General features: G+C 50.1%; 1 protein-coding gene across 1 annotated transcript; it reads right to left on the reverse strand.

Moving 5' to 3' along the window:
- Positions 1-1,934: 1,934 nt before the first annotated feature.
- On the reverse strand, positions 1,935-26,456 carry LRRC74A (leucine rich repeat containing 74A). Its single transcript, XM_070419631.1, has 14 exons — positions 26,420-26,456; positions 24,855-24,983; positions 22,068-22,240; positions 19,561-19,668; positions 18,248-18,344; positions 12,817-12,866; positions 12,371-12,452; positions 8,902-8,987; positions 8,239-8,433; positions 7,339-7,434; positions 4,480-4,626; positions 2,320-2,427; positions 2,088-2,170; positions 1,935-1,995 (listed from the first exon to the last, which is right to left on the reverse strand). Exons 1-14 carry the CDS (start codon positions 26,454-26,456, stop codon positions 1,935-1,937), a joined length of 1,452 nt encoding a protein of 483 aa, XP_070275732.1.

The raw sequence follows: 26,456 nt of genomic DNA on the forward strand, positions 1-26,456 counted from the left end.
CGCAAAGGTAACTGATGAGGTTAACCAAGACCCTTTAAGTTCCCGGCCCGCCCCACCGCCTCCCCTGCTCGGCGTGTGCTGTACTTGGCTATTTTGCTCAGCTCCTCATGTCTCCCCAGTTTCCCGAAAAACGTGGAGTGGGAGGTCCCTACAACCGGTTGCAGCTGTTTCACTTCGCAGGTGGAACCGTGAGGCTCCGAGGCCAGGTGCCGGGTAGTGCCGAGCCTCACCGAGAAGCCAAGTCTCTCCGCCTCCCAGCCTGGCTTCTCTTCACGTGACCCCTCAGCATGTGCTCCTGAAGGCCCCTGTCCGCATCTCCTGGGCGTCTGTTCCCTCTGCCATTGCTTCCCGCACCTCGAAATCTCTCCCCTCGACACAGTTCACAATGACTATGACCACACGACGTCTCTATGCATTGGCCTCCTCCCCACGGCTCTCTCCCTGCCGCCTAGCAACCCCACTGCATCCCCAATGTGTCTTCCTGGTTCTTAAAGAGGCCCTCAAGGACACGCTCCCTAAAACCAGAGGACACTCCCCTGGGAAGGGCGCGCCAGCAGCAGCCCAGAGACACCGAGATCAAGCCAGACTTTATTGGCTCTCTCCCGGTCCTGGCCTCGGTGTTTGTCCACTGCAGTCTCAGCCAGCTCTCCTCCTCCTCCTCCTCGCCGCTGGCCGATTTGCCAGGACTTCTCTGTCACAGAAACTTCTTTCCAGGACAGACTTGTTGCTATGGCCTCACCACTTCCAAGACACTGGTTTGAAAGGTAAGGGGATAATGTTGCGCCAATGCAGCCTCCCGGCTGATGGAGAGAACGTTTAGGCTCAGCTCCAAGGGAGACCACTGGGAACCCATCTCTCGGCCTGGCAGAGCACTGCATATGGGTGAGGTTTGGTGTGGGCACCGGGGAGGAGCAGAGAGCTGGGTTCCGTTGTTGGCCAGGGTTTGGCAGTAGATTGAAGTTTAGAATGTGCACACCCCACCCTGGCTGATGTGGTTAAGTGGTTAGAGCATTGGCCTGCACACCAAAGGCTCACAGGTTCGATTCCCGGTCAAGGGCATGTACCTGGGTTGCAAGTTCAATGCCTGGCCCCAGTCGGGGTGGTGCAGGAGGCTGGCAACCAATTGAGGTGTCTCTCTCACATTGACGTTTCTCTCTCTCTCTCTCTCTCTCTCTCTCTCTCCCTCCCTCCCTCCCTCCCTCCTTTCTACCCTCTCTAAAAATCAATGGAAAAATTATCTCGGGTAAGGATGAACAGTAACTGCAATAAAGAATGTGCACACCCTTTGGCCAGCAATCACACCAGGCCTGCACCACCGAGCATGTGTCTGAGAACACACGTGTGCGAACACTGCATGCAAAAGGACCTTGGTGACAGTATCACCGTAGTCACAACACAGAAAATAAACGCCATCGTCCCTAGCACGGGGGTGCGTGGGAATTCAGGCACCTGTGCCTGTTTGGTGACTGGCAGAGGCTGGCAGCTGGTCGGACTCACGGGTGTCGGTTATCGTTAGTACTGTTGTCACAGCCCTTTCCTATCTCTTCAAGGACTCCAGCCTGAGTCACAACCTGCGTCACTCCCTAAGCCACAGCATGGGACGGCCCGCAGTTCCCCTGCCCGGCTCACACTCCAGTGTGTGGACCTGACGTCCCTCTGCCCTCTCCTCTATGTCTGTGGGACACCCCCTCACCATGCCAGGGCCTAATCACTGCTCCCTTGTGTCACCTCCTATCTGCTGTGAGCACTGTGTCCCCAGAATCAGGCTCGCAGCCTGCCGTGTGCAGTTGAGCCTGAAGCTTGGCCAAGGGAGCCAGCGGAAGATGAGAAGGAGGGTACCCAGGGGGCACTGTGGTGGGGGGGGGGGGCAAAGGCAGCCTGCTATGCAGGGGAGACCAGACCTAATGCCATGCAGACGGGGTGGCCCCTGGAGCTCAGGGGTGCCTTCTAGAGCAGTGGTCGCCAACCTTTCGGACCTCGCGGACCACCAGTGGTCTGCGGACCACCGGCTGGAGACTGCCGTTCTAGAGAGCCGAGGGCCCCCTGGGGCAGAGGCTGGTTGGGGCCCGCCACGGGCCTGTGCTGACCTGAAGTTCACGTTGCCATTCTTGTCATCCAGCCGCTTGATCAGCTCCTTGATTTGGAACCGGTTTAGGGGGATCTTGTTTTGCTGAGGAGGTGGGTGGAACATGTGAGGTTAATGGAGCTCTCAGCTTACCTGCTCTCCAGTCCCCTACATACATGCATGTGCACAAACATGCACATGCACACATGTGCAGGCACACACACATAGTGCCCAGGGGCCAAGGATAAGCGCACCTGTATCATGGCTTTCAAGAACTCGCTCACAGGCATCTTCATCATCCCAGTAGGGGTCAAGCTCTTGAAGAAGTCCAGGACCTTGATCTTGTTCTGGTCGGCATAGCTCTGAGGGAGGGAGACACCAGGAGCGGATGCTGGCCCATGTAACATCTCTAACAACTCCCCCTCCCCACCCAGACCCAGCAGGCCACGGGGGCGTGTGACGAGGCAGTCCCAGGGGCTCGAGTCTCCCGCATGTGCGTCATTTAAGACCAAGAGTCCTGTCTGCACAGGGCACTGAAGGAATGGGGCAGTGACTGTGTTCATGTGCATCATTTAGTTCTGAAGTTGCCTCTGCTAAGACTCATGTAGATGGTGCACTGTGGGCAGTGGGCGAGCTGGTGTTGGCTTAGAGTCCAGAAGCCAACCACAGCCACGCTGTGTGACGGGCAGGTTCGTTCTCAGAATTCACTTAATTCTCATCATTTCACACAGATGCTTACACTGTGTTAGAGTATTTTAAAAATAATGTTTAATTTAAAAAAATATTAGCCACTCACATTGTAAGGTGATTTCAGATTAGTAGAAAGGAGAAAATGAAAAATAAGCCATAAATCCAATCCCACTATCCAGAGGTAACATCTGTGTATCCTTTCATCTGTCTGTCTGTCTGTCTGTCTATCTATCTATCTATCTATCTACCATCCACCCAGCCACCCATCATTTTTCTACTGTACATACTGGTTTATGAAATGCACTGTGCCAATACACTGTGAACACCCTTTCAATATCATTAAAATATTCTTTTGGGGTCCTTGTTTAGTATCTTTGCTCACCTGAATCCTTGATCATCAAGGCCCTTCCCAACCCTATCTCTGCCAGGAAGCATCCTTTTCTGTTTGCCAACCCTACATGCCCTCTAATCTGGGCTCTGATTATCTTTGCTGCTTTGCCACTTATTTATTATCTATAATAATAAAAGCGTAATAAGCGAATTAGACCAGACATCCTTCCGGACGTCCTTCCAGACGACCTTCCAGACGAAGCCGGGGATGTGAGGCAAGCCGGGGGTCCCGGGTTCCAGAGGGAAGCCGGTGCCAGCAGCTGGGGGAAGGAAGGCCTACTCTTGCATGAATTTCATGCATCGTGCCTCTAGTCTACCATCTGACCCTTTCTATTAGCAGTTACTGTATCTGTCCCATTTTCCAAACCCGCTTGTTGGCCCCTGAGGGAAAGCACTGCATTTCACGCTGCGTGTGGGGCTTGGTCTTGACTAGATTCCTTCTCTGTGCTGTTGGAAACAAGGGGCAGGCCCCCACTTTGCATCAGATAATGCCATTCCTGCTCACTGGACATCCTGCTTCCCTTGCAAAACAGGTTTCCCCTTGGTGCCACCCGCGGTCCTCTGACCTAGAAAGATACTTGATAGCCCTTTGCCTTTTAGAACTTTGGGGTGACAGCCAGCGGTGGACAACCAGGCCTGGGGCTGGATGCTGCTCTGAGGGGGTCAGACCTGAGGAGCTCTAATACCCCCAATGGCTCTAATAGTCTAATACCCCCTAGTAGCTCTAGCAGGCTCTGATTTTTTATTTTCACTGTTACATCTGCCTCTTGTGATTGCCAGAGACGATCTAAGACTCAAGCCAGGTTACCACTAGATGTAAAGGTCTTGAGGGTCCCTCTTTAGCTGAAGCCACCACATGGCCATCCTGACCACAGGGGTCTTGGCTTTCTTACCAGCTGTTGGAAAGAGCCCACATTTACTGGGTGCTTATTACATGCCAGGCATCGTGCTAAACACTTCACGCACATTCTAGAATTTAATCTTCACAGCATCCCTGCGAGGGTGTGTGCTTTCGTTGTGCCCATTTTACAGGTGAAGAGATTGAGGCACAGAAAGCTTCAGTGACCTGCCTTTGGCCCTACAACAGCCAGGGGAGGAGCCTGGCTGGTAGAAACCACCCTGCTCCAAGCCCCTCCCACTTGAGCCAGTTCTCAGCTGTCCCCTCCTGCGGAGGGCTCCGGAAATCCATAGGGAATATTCCTCCTCTGAGGGTCCTTGTCAGAGAGGATTGTGCAGATGCCTTGGGGGAGGGGAGACTCTGCGTAGCTGACTGGGGCCAGAGGACAGCTCTCTGCGGGGGTCCCTGTGGGGCTGAGAGGAAAGCAGGGGCTCACCTGGATCAGTTTCATGGGGTTTGGATACTGGATGATGGATTTCTTGGCAGAGAGGCCTTGGATTGCCTTGTAGACCACGTCCAGCTGGGGGTGGATGGCATACACCCCATCTAAGAATTTCACAAATTGCTCGGACACCATCACATGCTGGGGCAGGGAGAGAGGGGACCCATTGTGGGGAGGGGGCCGCCATTGCACCATCCTCCTGCCCAGACCAGTGTCCCACCCAAGCCAGCCAGAGGGCGGGCAGCGTCTCTTCCAGTTCGTCACACAATGCAGCTCCTAGAGGGGGTGGTTCACGTTGTTTAGAGCTTGTGGTTTAACTCGTGCAATTCCCGCGTGATGGATTGGATGTTCTGTCTGTGTGCTGGGGGCTCACCACACAGGGTCATCTCAATGCTCTCAGATGGCAAGCCTAACCGTCCGCGTGCGGCCATGCGATGCAGTGATGGGGCTGCAGACGGGCCCATCCCTGTGCCAGTGCTGGTCTTCAGAGCAGATGCCCTGGAAGAGGACCCCTCATGCCCACCACTTGGACCCGGCTCAGCCCACACTGGGAACTCCCCGAAGGAAGTCCCCGAGACCCGGGGGGTTACAGGCCGCAGGAGGAGGTGTGTTCCCTGAAATAGTGTTGGAGCAAACCTGCCCCCCCTGGGGGAGATTAACCTGCTTCATTCCTCAGGTTTGGTTCTGAGTATCTCCTGTCTTTCAAAGACTTAAATCCATGCTTAAGGGCTGAAGACTTATTCTTTTTGTAGGTATTCTAGAGAAAGTTCTAGAAGCATCTACAGTGAAGGAATTCCAACACCACAGAGTTATGGCAGCATAGGTGACGACAGGGAAGAGAAAGGCTAATTCAGACCTACTGGTTCTGGTAGGATTGTGGGGTTTTGTTTGTTTTTTTTTTGTTTTGTTTTGTTAGTAAAGCAAGCTAGAATTTATTGACCACAGCACCCCCCCCCCCAAAACAACAACAACAACAACAAAAACTCCCCCCCAAAACCACTGAGGACAGTGAAATAAAGAAGGGCCTGGAAGAAGCTACAGGAAGGCCTAGGCTGGCTGCTTCGGCTCACCGGGAAGTCAGAGAAAAGGGGGCTTTGGAGACAAGTTTCGGGGGTGAGCCTGGATAAGCTGCCGCTGCCCATTGCTGCCCTGGTTGCAAGTCTCATGGGGTTCCTTGAGGTCCCTGGGGTTTAGGAGATGCGTGTCTGGGGCGGGGGGGGGGGGGGGGGGGGGGAGGGGGAGGGAAGGGAATGGCACAGGTGTGCTCCCTCCTGGGAGGCTTGTTTAGTGGCAAAGTGATCCGAGTTCATGGGCTATATGTCGTCTGGAGCCGAAACAGCACCATGTCTGACATTCCCTCAGACACACCAAGGCTGGGCCTGGCTCCATCCTCTCCAACCAGCTCTGTGGGAGGGAAAACCAAATATCCACCAAATCTGGACCCGTGGCTGGGACTCAGAGGCAGGGCGGAGTGGGCACAAGGTCAGAGCTGTGGGGTGAGGGTGGAGAGCAGGTCTCCGAGGAGAAAGGGGTGAGGGAACAGAGCACAGGAGCCTGGGGCAGGAGGCAGGGGTGAGGAAAAGAGAAAGAAAGTAGGGACGTGTTTATAGTGTTTCATAATCTGTGGCAAACATAAACTTATTATTCAGTTCCAAGGAACTTGGGTTTAAATATTCAAAATGTCATCACGGCTATCATTGCAAGGCGTCAATGGCTTAGCAAAATGTATTTGTGTGGCATTAAAAAATGTCCCTCTGTGCCTTTTTAGAACTCTAGAGTAGGAGGCAGAAGCCCTGGCTTTCCTCCCTGCTGTGATTCTCACTTGCTGTGCGGTCCTAGGCAAATGACCCAGCCTCTCTGTTTTAGTTTAATTATGTGTAAAATGGGAAAATGAGGGAAAGTTCTTGTTATGGGTTGAATTATAATATATATATATATATATATAATGATATATATATATATCATAATATATATATATACACTAACCTACTAACCCTCGGTATCTGCACATGTGACTGTATTTAGAAATAGGGTCTTTGAGTTAAGATGAGGTCATTAGGGTGGACCCACTCTGATATTGCCAACAACCATTGGGTGTTAGGAGAGGGGCACAGAACACATTCTCCCTCTAACCCTCAGATGGCGCCAACCCTGCCTTCTAGCTCCCACAATTGCGAGACCATAGATTTCTATTGTTTAACCACCCACCTCGCAGACCTTTGCTACGGCAGCTCTGGGACCCGCCTCCCGGAGTAGGATCCAATGAGCCGGCAGGTATAACATTACTTGGCGAGGGGGGGGGGGGGCGGGCGGGGAAGAGTATAAAGTGACAGACGAGTGCAGGACACGGTTACTCTCAGCTGCCACCTCTAGGATGATTCAGGCGGGAGAACCTGGCAGAGTGAAGTCACTTCCTCAGGCTTTCCCTGCCCATCAAGGGATTGTTTAACTTTAGCCTCAAACACTGCTCTGAGTAGAATAGGCTACGTTATGAAATGAAAATGCAAGTCTGTCCACGTTCTATGACTCAGATGGTAAAAGCCCTGTGATTCTGGAGCCTTTCTGGGACGCGGGGCCATCCAGCAGGACGGCTGACAGACGCTCTGCCCTGGGTCCTCCTGCCCTTTCCCGCCATTTCTGCACCTGAGCTCGGCCTGCTCTCAGGTGTGCAGGGCCCTGGTCCAGGGCCTGGTAGATGATTTCTCACTCTCGGCCACTGACTGACAGCTGCTCTATTGAAAGGACCGCTGGAGGGGGGCAGAGTTGCGCCCCAAAAGGTGTGAAGGCCTCTGAGGGGCGCGGCTATTGGCACCAGCTGACACGGGTGCAAGCGACTACCATCTGATTACTCACGGAAATGTCAAGGTTTTCCATCTTGGATCTGGGGTTCTTCTTGATGGACATGATAAGTGACACAGCTCCATCTATGTTCATAGGGTTCAGGAAAAGCTGTGGGAAGGGGGGCGACACAGGAAGAGGCCGAGGTGGGGACAGGAGAGGCTGGCTCAGGGCCTGGCTCCCATTTCTTTCCATCAAATCGCAGTCTCTGTCCCACCCAGACGTCTCTGTAAGCACCTTCTCCCTGCCTGTCTTTTTGTCCGATCTTCCACCTACCCACCCACCTAAGGAATTGCTGCTCGAGCTACGCTCTGAGGCAGGAAGCAGTGAAGGCCAGGGGAGGACATCAGCCGGGGAAAGAGTCCTGCAGGCCCAGCACGGGCGTGAGCAAGGCCCTGGCAGGACCACAGAGATGAAAGGAGACCCCGAGGCCTTGGGAAAGCATGGGGTGAACTGAGGTTGGAGAAGCACACAGGGCCGAGAGACCTTGATTTGCGCAGCAGGTGGCCACAGAAGGGGTCTAAGCCGCAGGGGAGTAGGTGTGTGTGTGTGTGGGGGGGGGAGGGGGGTGGTGGAATCATTTATGCTCCAGAGCCTGCAGGAGACCCACATGGGAGGAAGGGAGACCAGTTAGGGGATGACTCCTGTACGCGCACCAGCTGAGAGCAGCAGGGGATCCTGGGTTTGTAGCAGTGAGGCAGCCAAGAATATACGCACATGTGAGGCACCAGGCACATTTCACAGTGATTCTCCCGGGCATTATCCAGCCCCATCACCCTGCTGCACCCGTCCCCATACATGACACACGCACACCTACACACGATGCACTGATACATACCTGGATGGGCCCCCATGGACACACACACACAGACGCACACGCAAAACGGCCTGTTCCCAGCCAGGTAAAGGCTCTACCTTCAGGGTTCGGAGGCACTCGTTGAACTCCAGTCCTTTGCTGAGTTTGATGATCCCTTCGTTGCCGATGTCATTGTTGCTGACATCTAGGTAGGCCAGGGAGCTGTTGGATTTGAGGACCTCCCCCAGGGCCGCAGCCCCCTCGTTCCCAAAGCCATTCATGGAGATATCTAGTGTCTTCAGGGTCACGTTGGACTCCAGGGAGGGGGAGAAGAGCACCGGTATCAAGGGGCATCTATCCACGGTCGGCATCCAGGCTGGGGACTCAGTGGTCCCTGGAGAGTGGTCTCGGCCAGCTCTCCCCTGACCTCCCAGCTGCACTCAGTCTCAAGAATACATTCCTGTTGGGTTCTGGTCATTCCCTACTCCATCATTAAACTGCTCCCTTGAAGTACTCCCAGAGATGCCACCTAGGCCCTAGCAGGGTGAATTCTCCTGGACAGGATTTATGCTAAAGAACAACTTGCACCCAGGAATTGTGGGAGGGAGGCCAACAATGGGAAGAGCTCAGTATATCCGCATCAGCGGCGACCATGAGGAAGAGTTCAAGATGGCGGGGCGGGGCGGGACCTCCCTCGCACCCCCATGCTCCCACCCTCACCCCCTCACCCTTCACCCCTCCCCCCCCCCACACTCAGCACACCACTCCCAGGGAGACCTTACCCGGAGACCGTTGCTCAAGGACACAGCTGCCCGTGAGCTTAAGTGATTCCAGCTCAGGTCCAGTGTCTGGAGCCCTACGTTGAGGGCTGGAGAGGGGGTGGGGGATCAACTTAGCATCCCCTGCATTTCAGGGGACCCACTCTCAGGGTTGGCAGAGAGCGATGCCATTGGGAATAAGGAGAGCTCAGCGCTCATAAAAAGTAAAACGCAGAAGTAACATTTGTTCAGTGATTCATTTAGACACAAAATCGTGAGATGATTTCCAGTGCTGCCAACAATGAAGTAAAATAATCCTACTCAGGTATTGCAGGTGGCAAGCAAGTTAATACCATCTATTTGGCAAATATCATCCAGTCCCAAGTATTTTCCTATAAACGTGTGTGCACCCTGTCACCCAGCGGAATCACCTCTGCGACTCCTCCCAAGGAGACAGGCTGTGAGAAGGGCGACATGCTTGTAGCTGTTCGCCATGGCATCACTTTTACAAGTAAGGCTCGTGACTCACAGGGGACGGGTCAAGTGCAGCATAAATATCCACCTGGTGGGATGGTGTGCATTAAAGTAGAGGGAGACAGCCTGGAAAACAGGAGTCGTGTTCACAGAGGGAGGCTGTGATCGCAGGGAGCACTACATCCTGCGATGTCGTTCACATGGAGACCTGCAGGGGGCAATGGTGGGTCCAGACTTTCTATTTCGTTCAGCTTTAGGGACACAACCCATTGGAAGTAGCGAGGCATCAAGCTTGTCTAGATGCCAGGTTTGCATGGAACTTGCACGATTTTTTTAAAACTTAGAGATTATTTTGTTTAAATGCTATAGGGTGTCCCAAAATTCACGCAAGATTTAATTTTGCATGAGCATTAACAACAACAACAAAGAATAAAAGCCTAATTTTACTTGGTTTATTGAATCAGATTCTAATATCTGTTGCCCTTTGATTTCAATCCCTTTAATTTGATAAGCATTTCCAAGTACCAATTATGGCCCAGGAGCAGGGACAATGAAGACCACGGCTTTGTGTATGTGCCAGCAAAGCCGTGGAGGCCATTTACCTGATGTGCTATTCCATACATAACCCTATACTGTATACTTTATGAATCAATAAAAAATTTACAATTTTTAATTATAAACCTGTGTTTTCTATCAAAATTACTTCTTGCATGAATTTTGGGACACCCTATCCATGGGGTTGGGAAAACATCCTATTTAAACCCCTGATCATTGTTAGTTTTGTTTGGGACAAGGTGAGATAGAGGCGAGTGTAGATAGAGTTGAGTACATGGGCAGCACTCTGAGTCCTGGGTCACTCCCTTGTCCCATGGTTTTAAATACATCTACATGCCTTTGGATCCCAAATGTATTTGTCCAGCCCCAACCAAGCTCTAAACTCACATAGCAAACTGCCTCCCTGATGTCTCCATTACAAACATTACGTGGCCCGAATGGAAACCTTGCCTCCTAACTCCTGCTCTTCTATCCCTGTGACTCCCTGAGTTTTCCCCATTTGGGTAAATGACACCCATTCAAACCAGTATCTGAAACAAAATAAGCACGAGTCTATCTTTTTCTTTCCCTCATTCTTCAGGTCAACAAGTCCTTTTGGCTTTGCTGCCAAAATAAACTCTGACTCCATCCACTCTCCATCGCCTGCTCCCTCAGCCCACGCATCATCCTCGGGCCTCCTCGTTGGCCTCCCTCCTCCCATTCTTGTTCTCCTCAGTTGCCTTCAACAGAAGTTCTAAAACTGCAAATCAGACCGCATCATTCCCCACGTTCACATCCTTCGCCGACCTCACATCACAGGAGAATAAAATCCAGACTTCGTGCATGTCCAAGTCCCACAAAATTGATGCAAGTGGCTGCCGGCCACCTCGATGAGCTCTTGTCCTTCCATTCTCCTTCACTGTCCACTTTGCTCCAGCCACCCTGTCCCCCTCACCCCATGTTCCTCGAATGTGCCACACTCTGTTCTTTCTGCCTGGAATGCTGAGCTTCTAGAACCTAGCACGGCTGTTTCTTATTTATCATATTTAGGCTTCAACAGAAAGCCACCTTCCCTGTGGGCCTTTCTCTCATCACCCCACCTCAATTAGCACCCTCCATCCCCACACTAGGTGCCTTCCCCCTGTCTACTCCTTTCCCCAGGATGAACATTTAGGAGCTATTATTTTTTTCTTTTATAACAAGTTTGCAATGAAACTCCTTAGACGTGTGTGTGTGTGTGTGTGTGTGTGTGTGTGTGTGTGAGTGAGAGAGAGAGCGAGAGAAAGAGAGAGAGAGAGAGAGAGAGAGAGAGAGAGAGCTCTCTGAGACATGGAGAAGTGAATTGCTGCATCCTAGAATATACACATTTTCAATTTTACTAAATACTGTCAAATGGCTCTCCGAAGTGCCTTTACCTGGCAGCTTCTGAGGGTTATTTATCCCTGTGTTCACTGACCTGTGAATTCTCTGACTTGAACATTTTGCAGCTTTGATAGATGACAAGGGGGAATCCTTTTGTTGTTCTATTAATGGCATTTCTCTAATTACCAAAGAGGTTGGGCATTTGGCTTTGATTTTTCATTGTCCATATGCCTTGACCACTGTTTATTTTTAAATTTCTATTTTTATTGATTTCAGAGAGGAAGGGAGAGGGAGAGAGAAACATCAATGATGAGAGAGAATCATTGATCAGCTGCCTCCTGCACGCCCTCTATTGGCGATTGAGCCTGCAACCCAGGCATGTGCCCTGACCCGGAATGGAACTGTGACCTCCTGGTTCATAGGTTGACACTCAACCACTGAGCCACACAGGCCGGGCCTGACACTGGTTTTTTTTGGAGTGTTTATCATCATCCAATTGAGCTGTAGGATCTTTTATCAACATTTTGAACACTAACCTTTAATATTCTAAAAATGCTGCAAATATCTACTTCTGACTATTACTTGTCTTTTAACATTGCCCACCATGTCTTTGATCATCCCCCGTTTTAAACCTATTGTCAAATATACAGATAATTTTTGTTATGGTTTATACTCACTGTGCCTATGTAATAGGCGTTAACCTCTCTGAAATCAGCAAACTCTTTCTCTAGATCAGTGGTTCTCAACCTTCTGGCCTTTTAAATACAGTTCCTCATGTTGTGACCCAACCATAAAATTATTTTCGTTGCTACTTCATAACTGTAATGTTGCTACTGTTATGAATTGTAATGTAAATATCTGATATGCAGGATGGTCTTAGGCGACCCCTGTGAAAGGGTCGTTCGACCGCCAAAGGGGTCGCGACCCACAGGTTGAGAACCGCTGCTCTAGATGTTCTCCTAATCATTTTAAAGTTTTACTCCCCACATTTACAATGTATTTTGGGTGTGGTCTCTTCTACAATGAGAACACTCAACAGCAACAACAACAGGAGATGCAGCTCTGACGAGATTGTTTGCCAGGTCCCTCTCCTTTGCCAGCCGCTCCCTCCGCGGGGACTCACCCAGCATGCTTCCCAGGAACTCCCCGTCCTTGTCACAGAATTCGTTGTGGCTGAGATCCATTTCCTTAATTCTGTAATTGGCCTGGGGAAAAAGCAGTGGACAGAGAGGTACTGTGGGTCTCCCATGGGACTGCAAATGCCTCCCGTACCCTAGGTCAGTGGGATGGGGGCTCCCACATACCCACAACGAGGGGGACTAGGGTTCTTACACTGAAGACAATTTCGTGTTCGTCTTTTCGTTTGACTGTTGATGACACCTGGGTGAGTTTATTGCCATCCAAAAACAGTCCTACCACCTGCGGTGGCTTTGGCCAGGATGGGCAGAGGCCAAACATTCCCCAGCGCCCTATACCATGCATTTCCCTAGACCCAGAGGCTCCCAGCGCCCCCAGGTCTCCAGGGACATCTCCCACCTGGCTCAGCGGCACCCACCCCCTGCTTCTTACCGACAGGGCCTGGCAGAGCAGCTCTGCAGATTGGTCCTTGAAATTATTTCCTGTCAGGAAGGAGGGCATTATCAGTGCTCTCCAGGGAGGGCTCCCTCGCCCTCCCACAGCCCAGCTCTTCCAGTCTCTTCCCCTCGGAACAATCAGATGTAGAAAAAGTGGCAAGTACTCAAAGCAAAAATATGGACACAGAAGAAAACAGGAGGAAAAGGGCAACTATTCACCATCCCCTTTGACATTCTCTTCTTGCTCTGCAGTGACTGTCAGGGGAATTCCAGGAGCAGGAACACTATACTCTGTGCATTGCTGGCAGCATCAACCCCTAACCTAGTGACTAAAGTCTGTAACAGTATAAAACATGCTACTATAGCCCAGCCGGCATGGCTCAGTGGTTGAACATTGACCTATGAACCAAGAGGTCACATGCCCGGGTTGCAGGCTGGATCCCCAGTGTAGGGCGTGCAGGAGGCAGCCGATCAATGATTCTCTCTCATCATTGATGTTTCTATCTCTCTCTCCCTCTAACTTCCTCTTTGAAATCAATAAAAAATGCTAATATAGTCTAAGCAGCAGAGACATGCCAGAAGGGGATGAGGGGGCACTTGTCTTTGCGTGCAAAATCTAAAGGGCACTGAAAGGCTCAGTAATCTCAATGAATAATATTTTAACATTTAAAAAAGTCCAAAACCAATCCAGAAGCATCCTATATAATAAGAAGGTAATATGCAAATGGACCAAACGGCGGAACAACGGTCACTATGATGCGCACTGACCACCAGGGGGCAGATACTCAATGCAGGAGCTGCCCCCAGCCCGCAGGCCCCGATTGCCTGATCAGGGCCTGCCAGCCAACCTCTCAGTCCCTTCACCCTGGCTGGCAGGCTCCGATTGCCTGATGGTGGATGGAGAACTGGGGGTGGGTGGCAGTGGGGGGGGCGGGGGGCGACTGCTGGCAGCCAGGGAAGATGGCCCTGATCTCAGGCCAGGCCTAGGGACCATACCGGCGCACAAATTTTGTGCACCGGGCCTCTAGTCTATGATAAACAAAATTTTTCAATGTTAAATAAGGCAGGACCTGACCCTGCACTTGTATAGCCAAGCCTCACTCATCTTGCCTCACTCTGTCCCTTTTTTTTTTTATTTTATTATTTTATTTTATAAGACTCCATTGACTTCATTATTTTTGTAATATAATTCTTTAGAGTTGAAAGTATTACATATGTCTCCCTTTCCCCCCCATTCACCTCCCCACAGCCTGCCTCCGCCCCAGGACCTCTCCGCCCCCTTGTCTGTGTCCATGGGTCACACATTTATGCACACAAGGTCCTTGGTTGATTACCTCCCCTCCTCCCCACCCTTCCCTCTGAGATTGTTCCTTTTGTACTGTGTTTCTTTATTTAAAGGATTGATATTTTAGTTCATCCCAGATTATTTTTGTATTGACTTTGACTTTAAAAAATATTGCATCAAGATATTATTGACTTCGTTGCTGAGCTTTTTGATGCCCCTTAAATTGTGTGACTGAGGCAAATGCCTCCCTTACCTTGCTCTAGCCCCTGCCCTGCTAAGCAGTCTAAAAGATTTCTGGCGAATAAATGGCTTACCCCCAAATTTCTTCTTTTTTTTTTTTTTTTTTAAATTAAATCTTTATTGTTCAGATTATTACATTTGTTCCTCTTTTTTTTCCCCCATAACTCCCCTCCTTCCAGCTCCCACCCCACCCTCCACCCTCACTCCCCACCCACTGTGTTCATCCATAGGTGCATGATTTTTGTCCAGTCACTTCCCGCATCTCCCACACCCCTTTTTCCCCCAAGAATAGTCAGTCTATTCCCTTTCTATGTCCCTGATTCTATTATAATCACCAGTTCATTCTGTACATCAGGTTATTTATTCACTTGATTCTTAGATTCATTTGTTGATAGATGCATGTTTGTTGTTCATAATTTGTATCTTTACCTTTTTCTTCTTCTTCCTCTTCTTAAAGGATACCTTTCAGCATTTCATATAATACTGGTTTGGCGGTGATGAACTCCTTTAGCTTTTCCTTATCTGTGAAGCTCTTTATCTGACCTTCAATTCTGAATGATAGCTTTGCTGGATAAAGTAATCTTGGTTGTAGGTTCTTGGTATTCAGCACTTTGAATATTTCTTGCCATTCCCTTCTGGTCTGCAAAGTTTCTGTTGAGAAATCAGCTGACAGTCGTATGGGTATTCCCTTGTAGGTAATTGAGCCTCTTTCTCTTGCTGCTTTTAAGATTTTCTCTTTGTCTTTTGCTCTTGGCATTTTAATGATGATGTGTCTTGGTGTGGTCCTCTTTGGATTCCTTTTGTTTGGGGTTCTCTGCGCTTCTTGGACCTGTAAGTCCATTTCTTTCACCAGGTGGGGGAAGTTTTCTGCCATTATTTCTTGAAATAGGTTTTCAATATCTTGCTGTCTCTCATCTTCTGGCACTCCAATAATTCTGATATTAGTCCGCTTAAAGCTGTCCCAGAGGCTCCTTACACTATCTTCACACTTTCGGATTCTTTTTTCATTTTGCTTTTCCAATTGGGTGTTTTTTGTGGAATCTTTGGTTTGATTATTGTACTCCTCTGGTCTGCTATTGGGTATAATATTCTTTATTTCAGTCCGTGTATGCTTACTTTTTAATTTCTTTATCGTAGCATCGAGGGTCTCATTAGTTTTCGTGAGGCTCTGCACAAATTTATGGCAAGCCCTCAAAATTGCGATTCTTAGCTCCATATCCTCCATTTCTGTCATGTTTTTTTGTCTCCGCATCTTTTATGCTTTCTTGGTGCACCCCCTTGTGGTCTCTGTGCGCAGTCTTGTTCTAGCCAAGCCTTAATTGTTGTAGTTAACACTAGAGGGATTTGACCCCCAGGCCGATTGGCTATAGGATTCAGCTGTATGGAAAACGTCTGCCTTCTGGGGAGGCGCTAATCCAGCCTTTGCCTGAGGCGATCGGCAAATGGCTGTGCGCAGGGTTTGGGCGGGGCGGGCTCAACAGGGCGGGCGGAGGGAGCAGTTATGGCCACGCTCAGTCCCGTTCCCAGAGGCTCTGCTTCTCAGATCCCCGGCAGCCGCTGCAAACCTCGGAGAGAAAGCTGCCCTCAGGTTCCAACTGATGCCGGATAATCCCGCTTCTCCCGTTTGAGTCTGGGTCCCTAGAGACTCGCCCGGATCTGGAGCCCAGAGTCTGAGACTCACTCCCGACAGAAAACGACAACCGCGCCCTCAGCCACCAGCCCGCTTTGCGCGCGCACCTCGGTACCTTTGTATTTTCCACACTGCGCCGCCTCTGAGCCTCGATTTGCTGTTCTCTTTCCTTCTAGTTGTAGAGTCTCTCTTCAGCCAGCCTTCCTGTGGTTCTGGGTGATGTCCGTTCAGTCTTTTAGTTGTATTTTTGAAATGGTTGTTTGCGGCAGCTGTCTCCGGTGTTTACCTACGCCGCCATCTTGGTCTCCCTCCAAATTTCTTCTTTGAACTTTGTATCTCTAGCACCTAAACTGTGCCTGGCAAATAAATGCTTCCTGACCGACTGACTTTATGAATGCACAGATGAATATACCCACTGAAATACAAATATTTCTTTGGCTGTGCAATAAAATGACATAACAAGCTAGTCAATGTATAAAATCAGGTAATTTTATAACTCAGCAATTCAAGGAACACATCAGCTATAATTTGTTCAAATATTGTCGCTCACCTGTTCTTCTGGAACTCTGATTAGCTATTATAGTAGTCTATTCTTCCTTTTATATTCTTTTATCTTTCATATTCTCTATCTCTTTATCTTCTATACTGCAATGATAAGTAAAATATCCTTTTATCTGTCTTCCAGGTCACTAATTTTATTCACCTATAGCTACTTTGCTGTTGAATTTATCCATTGAGTCTTTAATTTCAATAACTCTTATTTCTAGAAGTTCTATTTTGGGGGAGATCTTTTTTAAAAAAAAACAGTGAGCCCTAGCCGGTTTGGCTCAGTGGATAGAGAATCGGCCTTCGGACTGAAGGGTCCCAGGTTCGATTCCAGTCAGGGGCATGTACCTTGGTTGTGGGCACATCCCCAGTAGGGAGTATGCAGGAGGCAGCTTATTGATGTTTCTCTCTCATTGATGTTTCTAACTCTCTATCTCTCTCCCTTCCTCTCTGTAAAAAAATCAATAAAATATATATTTAAAAAAAACAGTGATTTGTTCTTGCAGTTTTTTGGTTTTCTTAATCATAATAAACACTAGAGGCCCGGTGCACAAAATTCTTGCATGGGGGTAGGGGAAGGAGCTTCAGCCCGGCCTGCAACGACAGCAGCGTCCCTCGCCCTGGCCTCTGGCCTGAGGCTCCTCCCCTCCCTCTGCGCGGCTGGGGCGCAGATGTTGGGCTTGCATTGCTAGGGTGACGCTGCCAGCGTCCCGCCCCGGCCACTATGGGAGCCGCCATCTTTGTTGCGGAGTGATGGTTAATTTGCATATTACTCTTTTATTAGATAGGATAGTTTATATTTGGGTGTAAGATATCTGCTTGCAGTTTCACTCAATTAATAATGCTGCTATCATTTTAGAGGATAAATCATATGGTAACTCAATGTATAGTGTATATCTGATAATTATATTTCTCAAGTTCTTGAGAGTCCGATGCTGACACTTGATAACTCTCATGGTGTTTTGTTTCCTTGTTTCGAAATTTGGGACTGTGAACCCATCTTTGGGAAAGCTTTATCTGTGGGAATACCAGGCGGCAAGGAGTATGGGTCAAGAGGTTGCTCTTCCAAAGAGATTTTATGTTTGTTTCTGTTGCATGCTTCAGGGTATTACCAGCAGAGGATCACTTTGTATGTTAATTTCTTGCCTTAGGGATTCCAGGATCCTGCAAGTGGTATAAATTCAAACCGCAAATCTGAGGGCAGTTCTGTAAATCCTAGAATTCTCAATTGGCTTTTTGTTTTCTGTGAGACAGATGCTAAACTAATTAAAAACAGGGGTTCTGGTAGTAACAAATGCCATTAAGGAAAACCAAGCAGGGAAGCGGATAGAAAGTAATGGGAAGGGAGAGGGGCTGCTTTGAGGCAAGGCATCAGAGGCATCCCCCAAGGAGATGACATCTGAGCGGATGTGAATGAAGCGAGAGAGCGGGAGTCATGGAGAGATGTCTGGGGGAAGAGACTTTAAAGCAGAGGAAGGAATGTTGCAAAGTGAATCAGAAGTACAGCGTCCAGGAGAGCCAGGAAGCCAGTGTGGCCATGGATAGGGGGCAAGGGTGGCTGGAGGGGTTTGGCAGGGTGTAGATACAGGGTTCTGGTCTCTACAATCAGAAGGGCCAGGTCCAGTTCAGCTCAACTTTGATTCCCTCTGCCTTTCACCTTCTTCCTTTCTCCTTTCCTTCCCCAATGTCCTCCCCTTCTCCCCGCTTCCTTTTCCCTGGGCACACCTGATAGCTGAAGGCTCACGAGTGAAGAGGAATTTTTCTGGAGAAACTCTGAGATGACTTTGGCCCCCTCAAAACCAAGAGCATTGTCGGAAATATTCTAAAACACAAGAAAACAGTTGTGTATGTACAAACCCCAATAAAGGGCCCTCATTAACAAATGATGTCCGAGTGGGGCTGACCGGAGACCTACGCTAAGGGAGTAGGTTCTCGGTGGGGAGAGGGGTCTGGGGTGAAAGGATGGAAAGGATCAGTGTGGTCCCGAGGAGAGAAGAACAATAGGAGGCCGGCTTTTCTGTTGCCTCACTGTGAGCCCTTGAGCTGGTCTTAGTTTCTGAACTTAGCTTCAATCATGCCCCACCTCCCCAGCTGAGCTCTTAGTACTTTAGATAGCACATGGCAACTTTTTAAAAACCCAAGTCAGCTATATTTGAAGAGTTTGGCATAAAATAATTGAAAAAAAATGAGATTAGAGTAAATAATCACTTGCCAATTCCATTCACTGATTCATGAAGCATGAATCACTGTACTGGGAAGAGGTGGGGAGATAAATGGATATAGTCCTTGCCCTAGCTGGTTTGGCTAAATGGATAGAGCATCGGCCTGTGGACCAGAAGGTCCAGGGTTTGATTCCGGTCAAGGGCACATGCATGGGTTGCAGGCTTGATCCTCAGCAGGGGGTGTGCAGGAGGCAGCTGATCAATGATTCTCTCTCATCATTGATGTTTCTATCTAACTCTCCCTCTCTCTCTCTGAAGTCAATAAAAATTTAAACAAAATATGGACATAGTCCTTTCAGGCTAGTGGGAGGGATTTTATATACATTAGCCATTATTATCTTAATTTTTGCATCTTTTTATTGTGGTAAAATAGATATAACACAATGTTCGGCATCATAACCATTTTTCGGTGTACAGTTCAGTGGTCTTTAGTATATTCATATTGTTGTGTGACCATCACCATCATCTATCTCCAGGCACATTGTATTTTATGAAATTAGTTCATGTCTTTCTTTTTTTTTAAATTTTACTGTAAGGCAACTACACAGAAGTGAGTTCGTCTATTTAGGGGCTTATGAGGTCCAAATAGAAATGGTTTTTTAGGGTTTCCTATAGCCACCAGGAGCACAGGCCCCCCTGGCCAGTCTCCGAGGTGTGACCCTCCTCTGAGAAGTCACTTCTACAGGAGAGGGGCCCCCAGACGCATTGCAGAAAGCCTGGAGGCTGGCCTGGGCTCGGGCAGGGGCCTCGGCTTGTCTCCAGGGGGCTCTAGGACCCAGGGTGTGGTGGTGGGAACCAGTAGAGCAGGCACAGTACCAGCTCCTGGAGGTAGTAGTTCTCTTGTAGCATCTCCACCAGGCTCATGATGCCGTCCTCCATGATACTGTTGTCTGCCAGCTCCAGGGTGATCAGAGTTGTGTTGGACTTCAGCCACGAGGGGTGGGGGGAAAGACAGAGGTGGTTGGTGACCGAGGCAGGTCCCTGACTTTGCCCAGAACCTCCCAGCCATGCCACAGGGTATGGAGATGCAGGCCAGCAGTTTTGGAGGAGTAGATAGGAACTGGAGAATGGTGCAGGAGATGAGCCGTCCCACTGAGGCTAGGACAGTACAGATGGGCAAAGTAGGTTTACAGTTGTGAGCACTCGAAACAGTTTGTTCTTGTTATTTATTAACGATTGGGTCATTTATTTCTATTACAACTGTCAACCTACTTTTGTCCACCCTTTGCATGCTGATATTTCATATTTACCTTTTAGATGCATATGTTCTAGGGCAATATGCTTATCCTGGGCCCCTTGACCCAAAGGAGCTCTACGGGGGAATTTGCAAGAGGAACATGAAAACAAAGCCCTGGAAAGTAAGAGTCCAAGGATGAGCAGAACCCATTTTAATTATTTACTTAGCCTCGAGGAGAGAGGCCGGTGGCCTACTCCAAGATGAAGGAGAACTTGATGCATATAGTATGAATATTTTAGCACAAGGCCTGAAGCAGGAAGCATTGCAGTGCCTGCTGCCTTGGGAAGCCTTTCTCGCAGGGTCGGCTCCGGGCACAGCTGGTACCCTCTTTTAGTTAGGACCCTGCCTCGGGCTATTTGGAAGGAGTTGGACTTAAATAAATATCTAGATCCTAGCTAGTCTGCATCCCCACAGGGAGGCAATGACTGGCATTGAAGCCTGAGGGATGGGGTTGGCGCTGACTGGCACTGTACTCCTCCCTTCCCCTCATGTGCCTGGTGCAGAAAGGCACAGAGAGCAGACACATCCCTGGATGTGAGCTTGTTCAAAGCAGGCCAGGCAGTGAGAGAAGCAGCAGGCGGCAAGGAGCTCTAGCTTCAGCCAAAGGGAGAAGGTGCTGGAGTGAGGGACGGTCTAGCACATTGTTACAAGGAGGGACAGTCCACGCAGGGCCTTCCTGCGATGTCTGTGGTCCCAGCTCTCTGGGAGGGGAAGAATTCCTTCGTGCTCAAGGTCAAGGGAGATGGCTCAGGGGGCTGCCCAGTCTAGGTATCATCTAGCAGTATCCAGAAACAGGTTAAAGGACCGCTTCCGGAGTCACCCTGGGACTAGCACAGCGTGTGCTACAGCCGGCAGCCAGATCCCAAGTCCATCCACATTCATCCCACCCTCTGTGCTGAGTGTTGGGGGAACAAGAAGAGCAGAGAACATCGCTGCTCTCCAGGCACCGAGTGCAAGGGCATGGGGCCAGGCGGTTGGGGAATAGAAGTGAAGCAGCGTGAAATAGGATCCTTCCTAGTGGGATGCCTTTGATCTACACCAGGCAAATCCAACATGTGAAAAGTTAAACAGCACAAAAGATAAATAAAACTTGAGTCACCAGAATGTCACAGTAATTGTCAAGTGAGTGATACAGAGAATCAAGGAAGACAAAACTCCCTCCAAACAGGAACTACTGTCACTGAGAAACACATGGCTCGAGTCCTGAGAGGATTTCATTATTATCCTTCGCCAACCCCCCCCCCCCCCCCCGCTCCCCCCATGAAGCTCAGGAGGTTATGGTGCATTCCTAACACGACATGAATCAGTCTTTTAATGCTCAATAAATTTCAAGATGGCTTTGTTCTCTCTCTGCTCTTCCCTTCCTTTCCTCCCTCTCCCCAGAAAGCAGCACAACCTCACATTTTATGTAACTTCTTAGTGGGCATGAGCTAAATGCAAACGCTCTTGCATTTCCAAAAAACGAGCCAGTGCTTTTTCTTTTATTAATCGAACTTGCCCTTTACTGTCCTAAGTGAACAAACAGTGTAGTGCTCACGTACAGCTGTTACATTCTCTGTTTTCCTGGGACGGGAATCAGCTCCGTACATAATCAGTTAGGATTATAGAAAGCTATGATGAATTCAAGGGCAAGTGCTTGTTCGCCCATGCCAAGCCCAGGGAGAACATAATTCCTATGGGAAAACCTGGCCCACTCTACAGTGTGATCCTTAAGGATCATAACGTTGTGAAAGGCAGACCCTGAATGGAATGGCTCAGGAGTGAACCCACTTACAGCAAAGGTGAACTCTGGGATTGAGACCCAGGCTGACCTTGTGTACCATGCTCTCGAATTAGCACCCAGCCCGGCCACTTTTCCGGGCTGGCGCCTTTGTTTCCCGAAGAGGAAAGAGCACAAACATCCAAGGCCCAGGTCTCTAGCAGCCTCCTTCCCAGGACCTATTGGGGAGTTCCTGACTGTTGGGAAGATGGGCAGTCCAGCCGAGCCTATGGCAGGCTGGGCATCCCAGATGCAATTTAGGGTCCCATCACTCTGTCAACCCCCCCACCTCTGTCAGGCTTCATGTGCCTCCACCGGCATGCTCACCACCAGGGCGATCGCAATGGCCTTAGTACCGTGGGGGCCCAGCCCGTGGTGGTTGAGGTTCATGTAGGACTCCTCCATGTTCCGGATGAAGTAGGAGACAGGCACTACGCCCACCAGTTTGCAGGCCTCCATGTACAGCTCCTTTTGCCCGGTGGTGAAATATTTCTCAGTATCTGCAGAAAAAGATGTGAATTCTCTTCTGCCTTTGCCTTATCTCTTCTGACACCAGGCCATGTTCCCTTCTGATCTGTCCCTTGGGTGTCAGTTAAGAAGGCAGCTCCAATTGGGAAGTCAGCCAGCAGTGGGCGGGAGACTCGGGTCCAGAAAGCCTCAAATGGGCGTCTCCCTTTGGGATGACACAAGCCCCTGAGGTTAGGCCCCAGGCTCCCCTAGGAAAAGGAGCCCCACCGGCTTCCTGGCTTGGCCGTGTCCAGGGACTGATCACCCAGGGTGCAGGAAGGCCTAGTCTCCCCTTGGGGCAGCTCTGAAAAGCCAGATGAGAAGCTGGCGACCTGTGATGGTTGAAGGAGTCTCCATTTCCCTTTTAGTTTTGCTACCACTGTTAAGATGTGAGCCATAACCAAAGCATCACTGACGACTTAGAGAAGTACCAGCTTAAAAAGCCCACGTAGGGCCCAGTAGGCTTCTCACGGGGGCAAATCAAGGCAAGATGGAGAGACCCCCAAACCAGCCAGAAACAAGGAAACTTGCATGTGAGTTGGCTTTCCTCTTTCGCAGACTTGCATGTCATTTTTTTTTCTAAAAAGATCTGTGATCCCTACTTTCCCAATGACAAAGCTAGCCCAGATTGCACACAGTGCTCAAGCCAGCTGACAGGCGAGGCCTTCACATCTCCATTCCAACCTCCTGGAGCCTTTGTCTGTAGGCTTTAGACAGCCTGGCCCGTGGGCAGCGGGCAGCAGGCAGTGGGCCTGCCTGGATGCCAATGTCCCACTGGCAAGATGTCCCAGGCCAGCTGGGGTCTAAGCCTGTGTCTGTTTTTCCTTCGGATCCCAGGGCCTTTGGCCAAGCCACCCCAAACATTTCTAAGGCAGACACAGTGAGAGCTTTGTTGGTGATTAGACAACAGCTTGACAAGAAAGTTGCTTTTGCAGGCACAGCTTCACACTGGCCTTCCCTCTGTGATGGTTATAGAGCAGGGTTTCTCAACCTGAGCACTACTGACCGACCGACCGACCGACACTCAGTGTTGGGCGTTCCCCACTGTGAGGGGCTGTCGTGTGCAGTGCAGGAGATGTAGCAGAATCCCTGGCCAGTAGCATCCCCCCAGCCCAGTTTGCCAAGTATTCCCTGGGTGCAAAGTCACCTCTGAGGGAGAACCACACTCGCTGCATAGGAGAAACAGCATGAGGTGGCTGAGCAACTTCAGCTCCCTTCTCTTCCTCTTTTGCCGCCTCACACCAGCTTATATTCCCACAGGCTCCTGTCTCAGGCCGTCCCGGGAAGCCCTCCCTGCCCCGGTCCCAGCTTCTCAGCCCCAGCTGCAGGGGCACCAGGAATGGAGCCACTCTCAGCACAGAGCTGGCACCAAATGTAATCATTAGGGGTTCTCCTTTGCCAAAGCAGCATAGGGAGCCCCCAGCTGTGTCCCTGGCACTGATTCTGCTCTGTCTGATTCTGCTGACCCCTTCCAGCTGTATTCACTGTGGTTGTATTTTAGGGGCAGCTTGCAATGCTATTACCACTTGCAGGGGGTGGGGGTGAGGAGAGGAATGAATAGAAGAAGGGGTTCCGCATCTTCCAACCATGAAACATTCAGTGTTGAAAGCAACATTCACAACGGACTTGAAGTGGAAAAGTAGAAAAAAGAGCAACAACCTATAAATAAATTTAAAAAAAGAAAGAAAAGGAAAAAAGAGTAAAGAAAGAAAGAAGGAAAGAAAGAGAGAATGAGAGAGAGAGAGAGAGAGAGAGAAGAAAACAGAGCCACAAGATGCTCAGGGGGGCAGGGAGCAGGTCTGTGTGCGGGGTGAACAGTATGTTGACCTTGGCGGGGGTGAGGAACTGACTGTATAGAGGAATTTGACGGTTGAATTTGGCAGAACAGCCTCGTCTGCGTTTCTACCGCCTCTGATCACTGCCCACCACCCAGCCATCAGGACACAGGAGAGAAAGGGCCCCTGGGCCGGCCTCAGTGGGAGGTGTGAGGCTGGCCCAGCAGGAGGGGCCGGCATTGTTCTGGCTTGCTTCACATGTGTTCTTTGTGGCACTTCCCTTGTTGGGGAGTCTGGGAGGAAGAGGAAGAGGAAGAGGAAGGTGGAGGGGCTGTTTGCAGTAACAGTCTTTGCTGCAGCTGAGACAGTCCCCCACCCTCACCCCCCATGGCCATGCACTTGGATTTGTCAGGGGCTCTCACGCAGGGGAACACAAACTCCAGTGTGAGGAGAGGAACGTCACCAGGATGCAGGTCGGGCCACAAACACGCCAGTGGCCCCTGGGATATGGAATGCTGGAGGCAGATTGGCAGGGTGGGGTGAACTGGACGTCAGCAAGCCTTGGTAAGCTCTCGGTGGCCTTGGGCAACTCACACAATCTCTTTAAGCCTCAGTTTCCTCCTCTGTCAAGGCAGGTAATATAATGCCTCCCTCCTGGGCTTTGGCGAAGGCGACACAAGATGCCACGTGTGGAAACATTGGGGACGCCAGAAATCCCCGCTCACTGACTGGTCCAGCATTCAACAAGCAGAGGTGCCTACGCAGCTCACCCGCCAGGCCCAACTGGGGAAGCCAGGTCTGTCCCCCCACCCCTCCGAAAGCCCACTTTCACCTTCGATCTCGAGGTCTGTTTCTGAACTCTCCCGGGTGGGTTTCCCTTTATCCGAGGCCGGGGCGGCTTCGGCCTCACAGTAGAGCGTTTCATCACTGCTATGTGGTGTCGCCTGGGTTCCAGTCTCCTCTAGAAGAAAAACGCATCTCCGTGATGTTGGAAATGAAACCCGCCAGCCTTTCAGGTGGAGCCACTTCCACTTCCCTCCACCTCGGTTTCCCCCTCTGTCTCCCAGGTCCGGGCTGCAGCCTTTGTCCCCCAGCTGCATGTGGCTCCAGACACCAGGGACTCCATTCTGCAAGCCCTTCCTCCCCAGCACTGCTGCCTCCTGCCCCCAGCATCGGTGGGGTCACATGCTACCCCTCCTCGTGTTCTCTGGAGACTTGCTGACCTATTCCCCGCTTTGGGCCTGACTCGGACATTGGCTTCTTGCTCCCTCTTCTCTTTCTTACTGGTTTGGGTGAGGTTCAGAGTTGCTTTACTCTGAATGATGGTGAAGGCCACGGGCAAGGCAGGCAATTCGGTCAAAGGTAAAATAAACCAGAACAGGAGCGTCTCAGGAATCGAGAGGGATAACTGGATTCCTAAGAATTTGACCTAGCTTCTCCTCCTTCCAACCCCACATCTATTTTATGACCACGAAGAAGGCAGGGCTTGCAAAATCCCCCTGGGGTTAAATTCATTGCTATAATTAAATACACGTGTCCTGAGCTTCCTCACTTGCTAGACATGGACTTTCTGCCACTGGGCCAGTGATCGGGGACCAGCTGAGGGTTCCTGACAGCTACACACAGGTGTCCAGAGCTTGTCCTTTATCAGCGGGAAGCGGTGATTTGGGGAAGCCAGGCTGCACTGCCAGGTGACCTGTCAGAACGTAGCCAGCCTATCCTTTGGGTGGACTGAGCATTGGTGGCAGGGGTCCTAAGTTTTGACCACCCTTGTGCTAAGATGGGAGTTCCTATTGAGTCCACACAGGTCTGTGTCTTTCTTAGTCCTTGTCTATAGGCCCAAGCCCCAACCTTTATTTCCCAGCCTGTAAGGTAAGGTCTGTGTAATAAGGGGTGGGAGTAGCTAGTGGCCTGGTAGTTAGAAGACATACAGCAGATTAGCCAGAAAATTTAGCTATCCGGAAGTGATGACTTTCTGAACCTTAATTTCCTCAGTAGTCAAACAATTTTAGAATTCCATCCAAGCTGTGGAACGCTGGTACATGTCTAACTGGCTCTCCAGAAAAAAAATTCTGATGTGTAGTGATGGCCAATTCCAGTGGTGTAAATGTTCCCGACATGGGTGATTTCAAACTGCCAACATGATGTAGAGCAGCTCAAAAAATGAAATTCGAAGTCGGCTAGAACTGGTAGGAGCCAATTCTAGCACAACATGCATTCAACGCTCTCACTCCCTGTTTGGCAAGTCCCGAAGCCAAGTCAATGTAATACATCATCCCAAATCTAGAGGGTCCCAAGTAAGAAGGGCACTAGGTTTCTGGGTCCATGTGATCACTGGGTATTACACTGAGGCGGCCCAGAAGGGCTGGAGTGGTGAGAGATGGGATGCCTTTTCACCTGTTGTCTCAGGCTCAAGAGGTTCATCATTGTCCAT

The sequence above is a fragment of the Myotis yumanensis genome, unplaced genomic scaffold, assembly GCF_028538775.1.
Source record: "Myotis yumanensis isolate MYYU_CA2020_CCGP unplaced genomic scaffold, mMyoYum1.0.hap1 SCAF_1, whole genome shotgun sequence".
Classification (NCBI taxonomy): domain Eukaryota; kingdom Metazoa; phylum Chordata; class Mammalia; order Chiroptera; family Vespertilionidae; genus Myotis; species Myotis yumanensis.

Excerpts from the sequence above, each read along its gene's own strand:
- LRRC74A (XM_070419631.1), bottom strand. The coding sequence starts at position 26,456 with ATGGACAATGATGAACCTCTTGAGCCTGAGACAACAG. Across the intron at positions 19,669-22,067 it reads CCATTGCGATCGCCCTGGTG|TCCAACACAACTCTGATCAC; the intron begins GTGAGCATGCCG and ends TCGTGGCTGAAG. Across the intron at positions 4,627-7,338 it reads TGGAAAACCTTGACATTTCC|CATGTGATGGTGTCCGAGCA; the intron begins GTGAGTAATCAG and ends TCCCTGCCCCAG.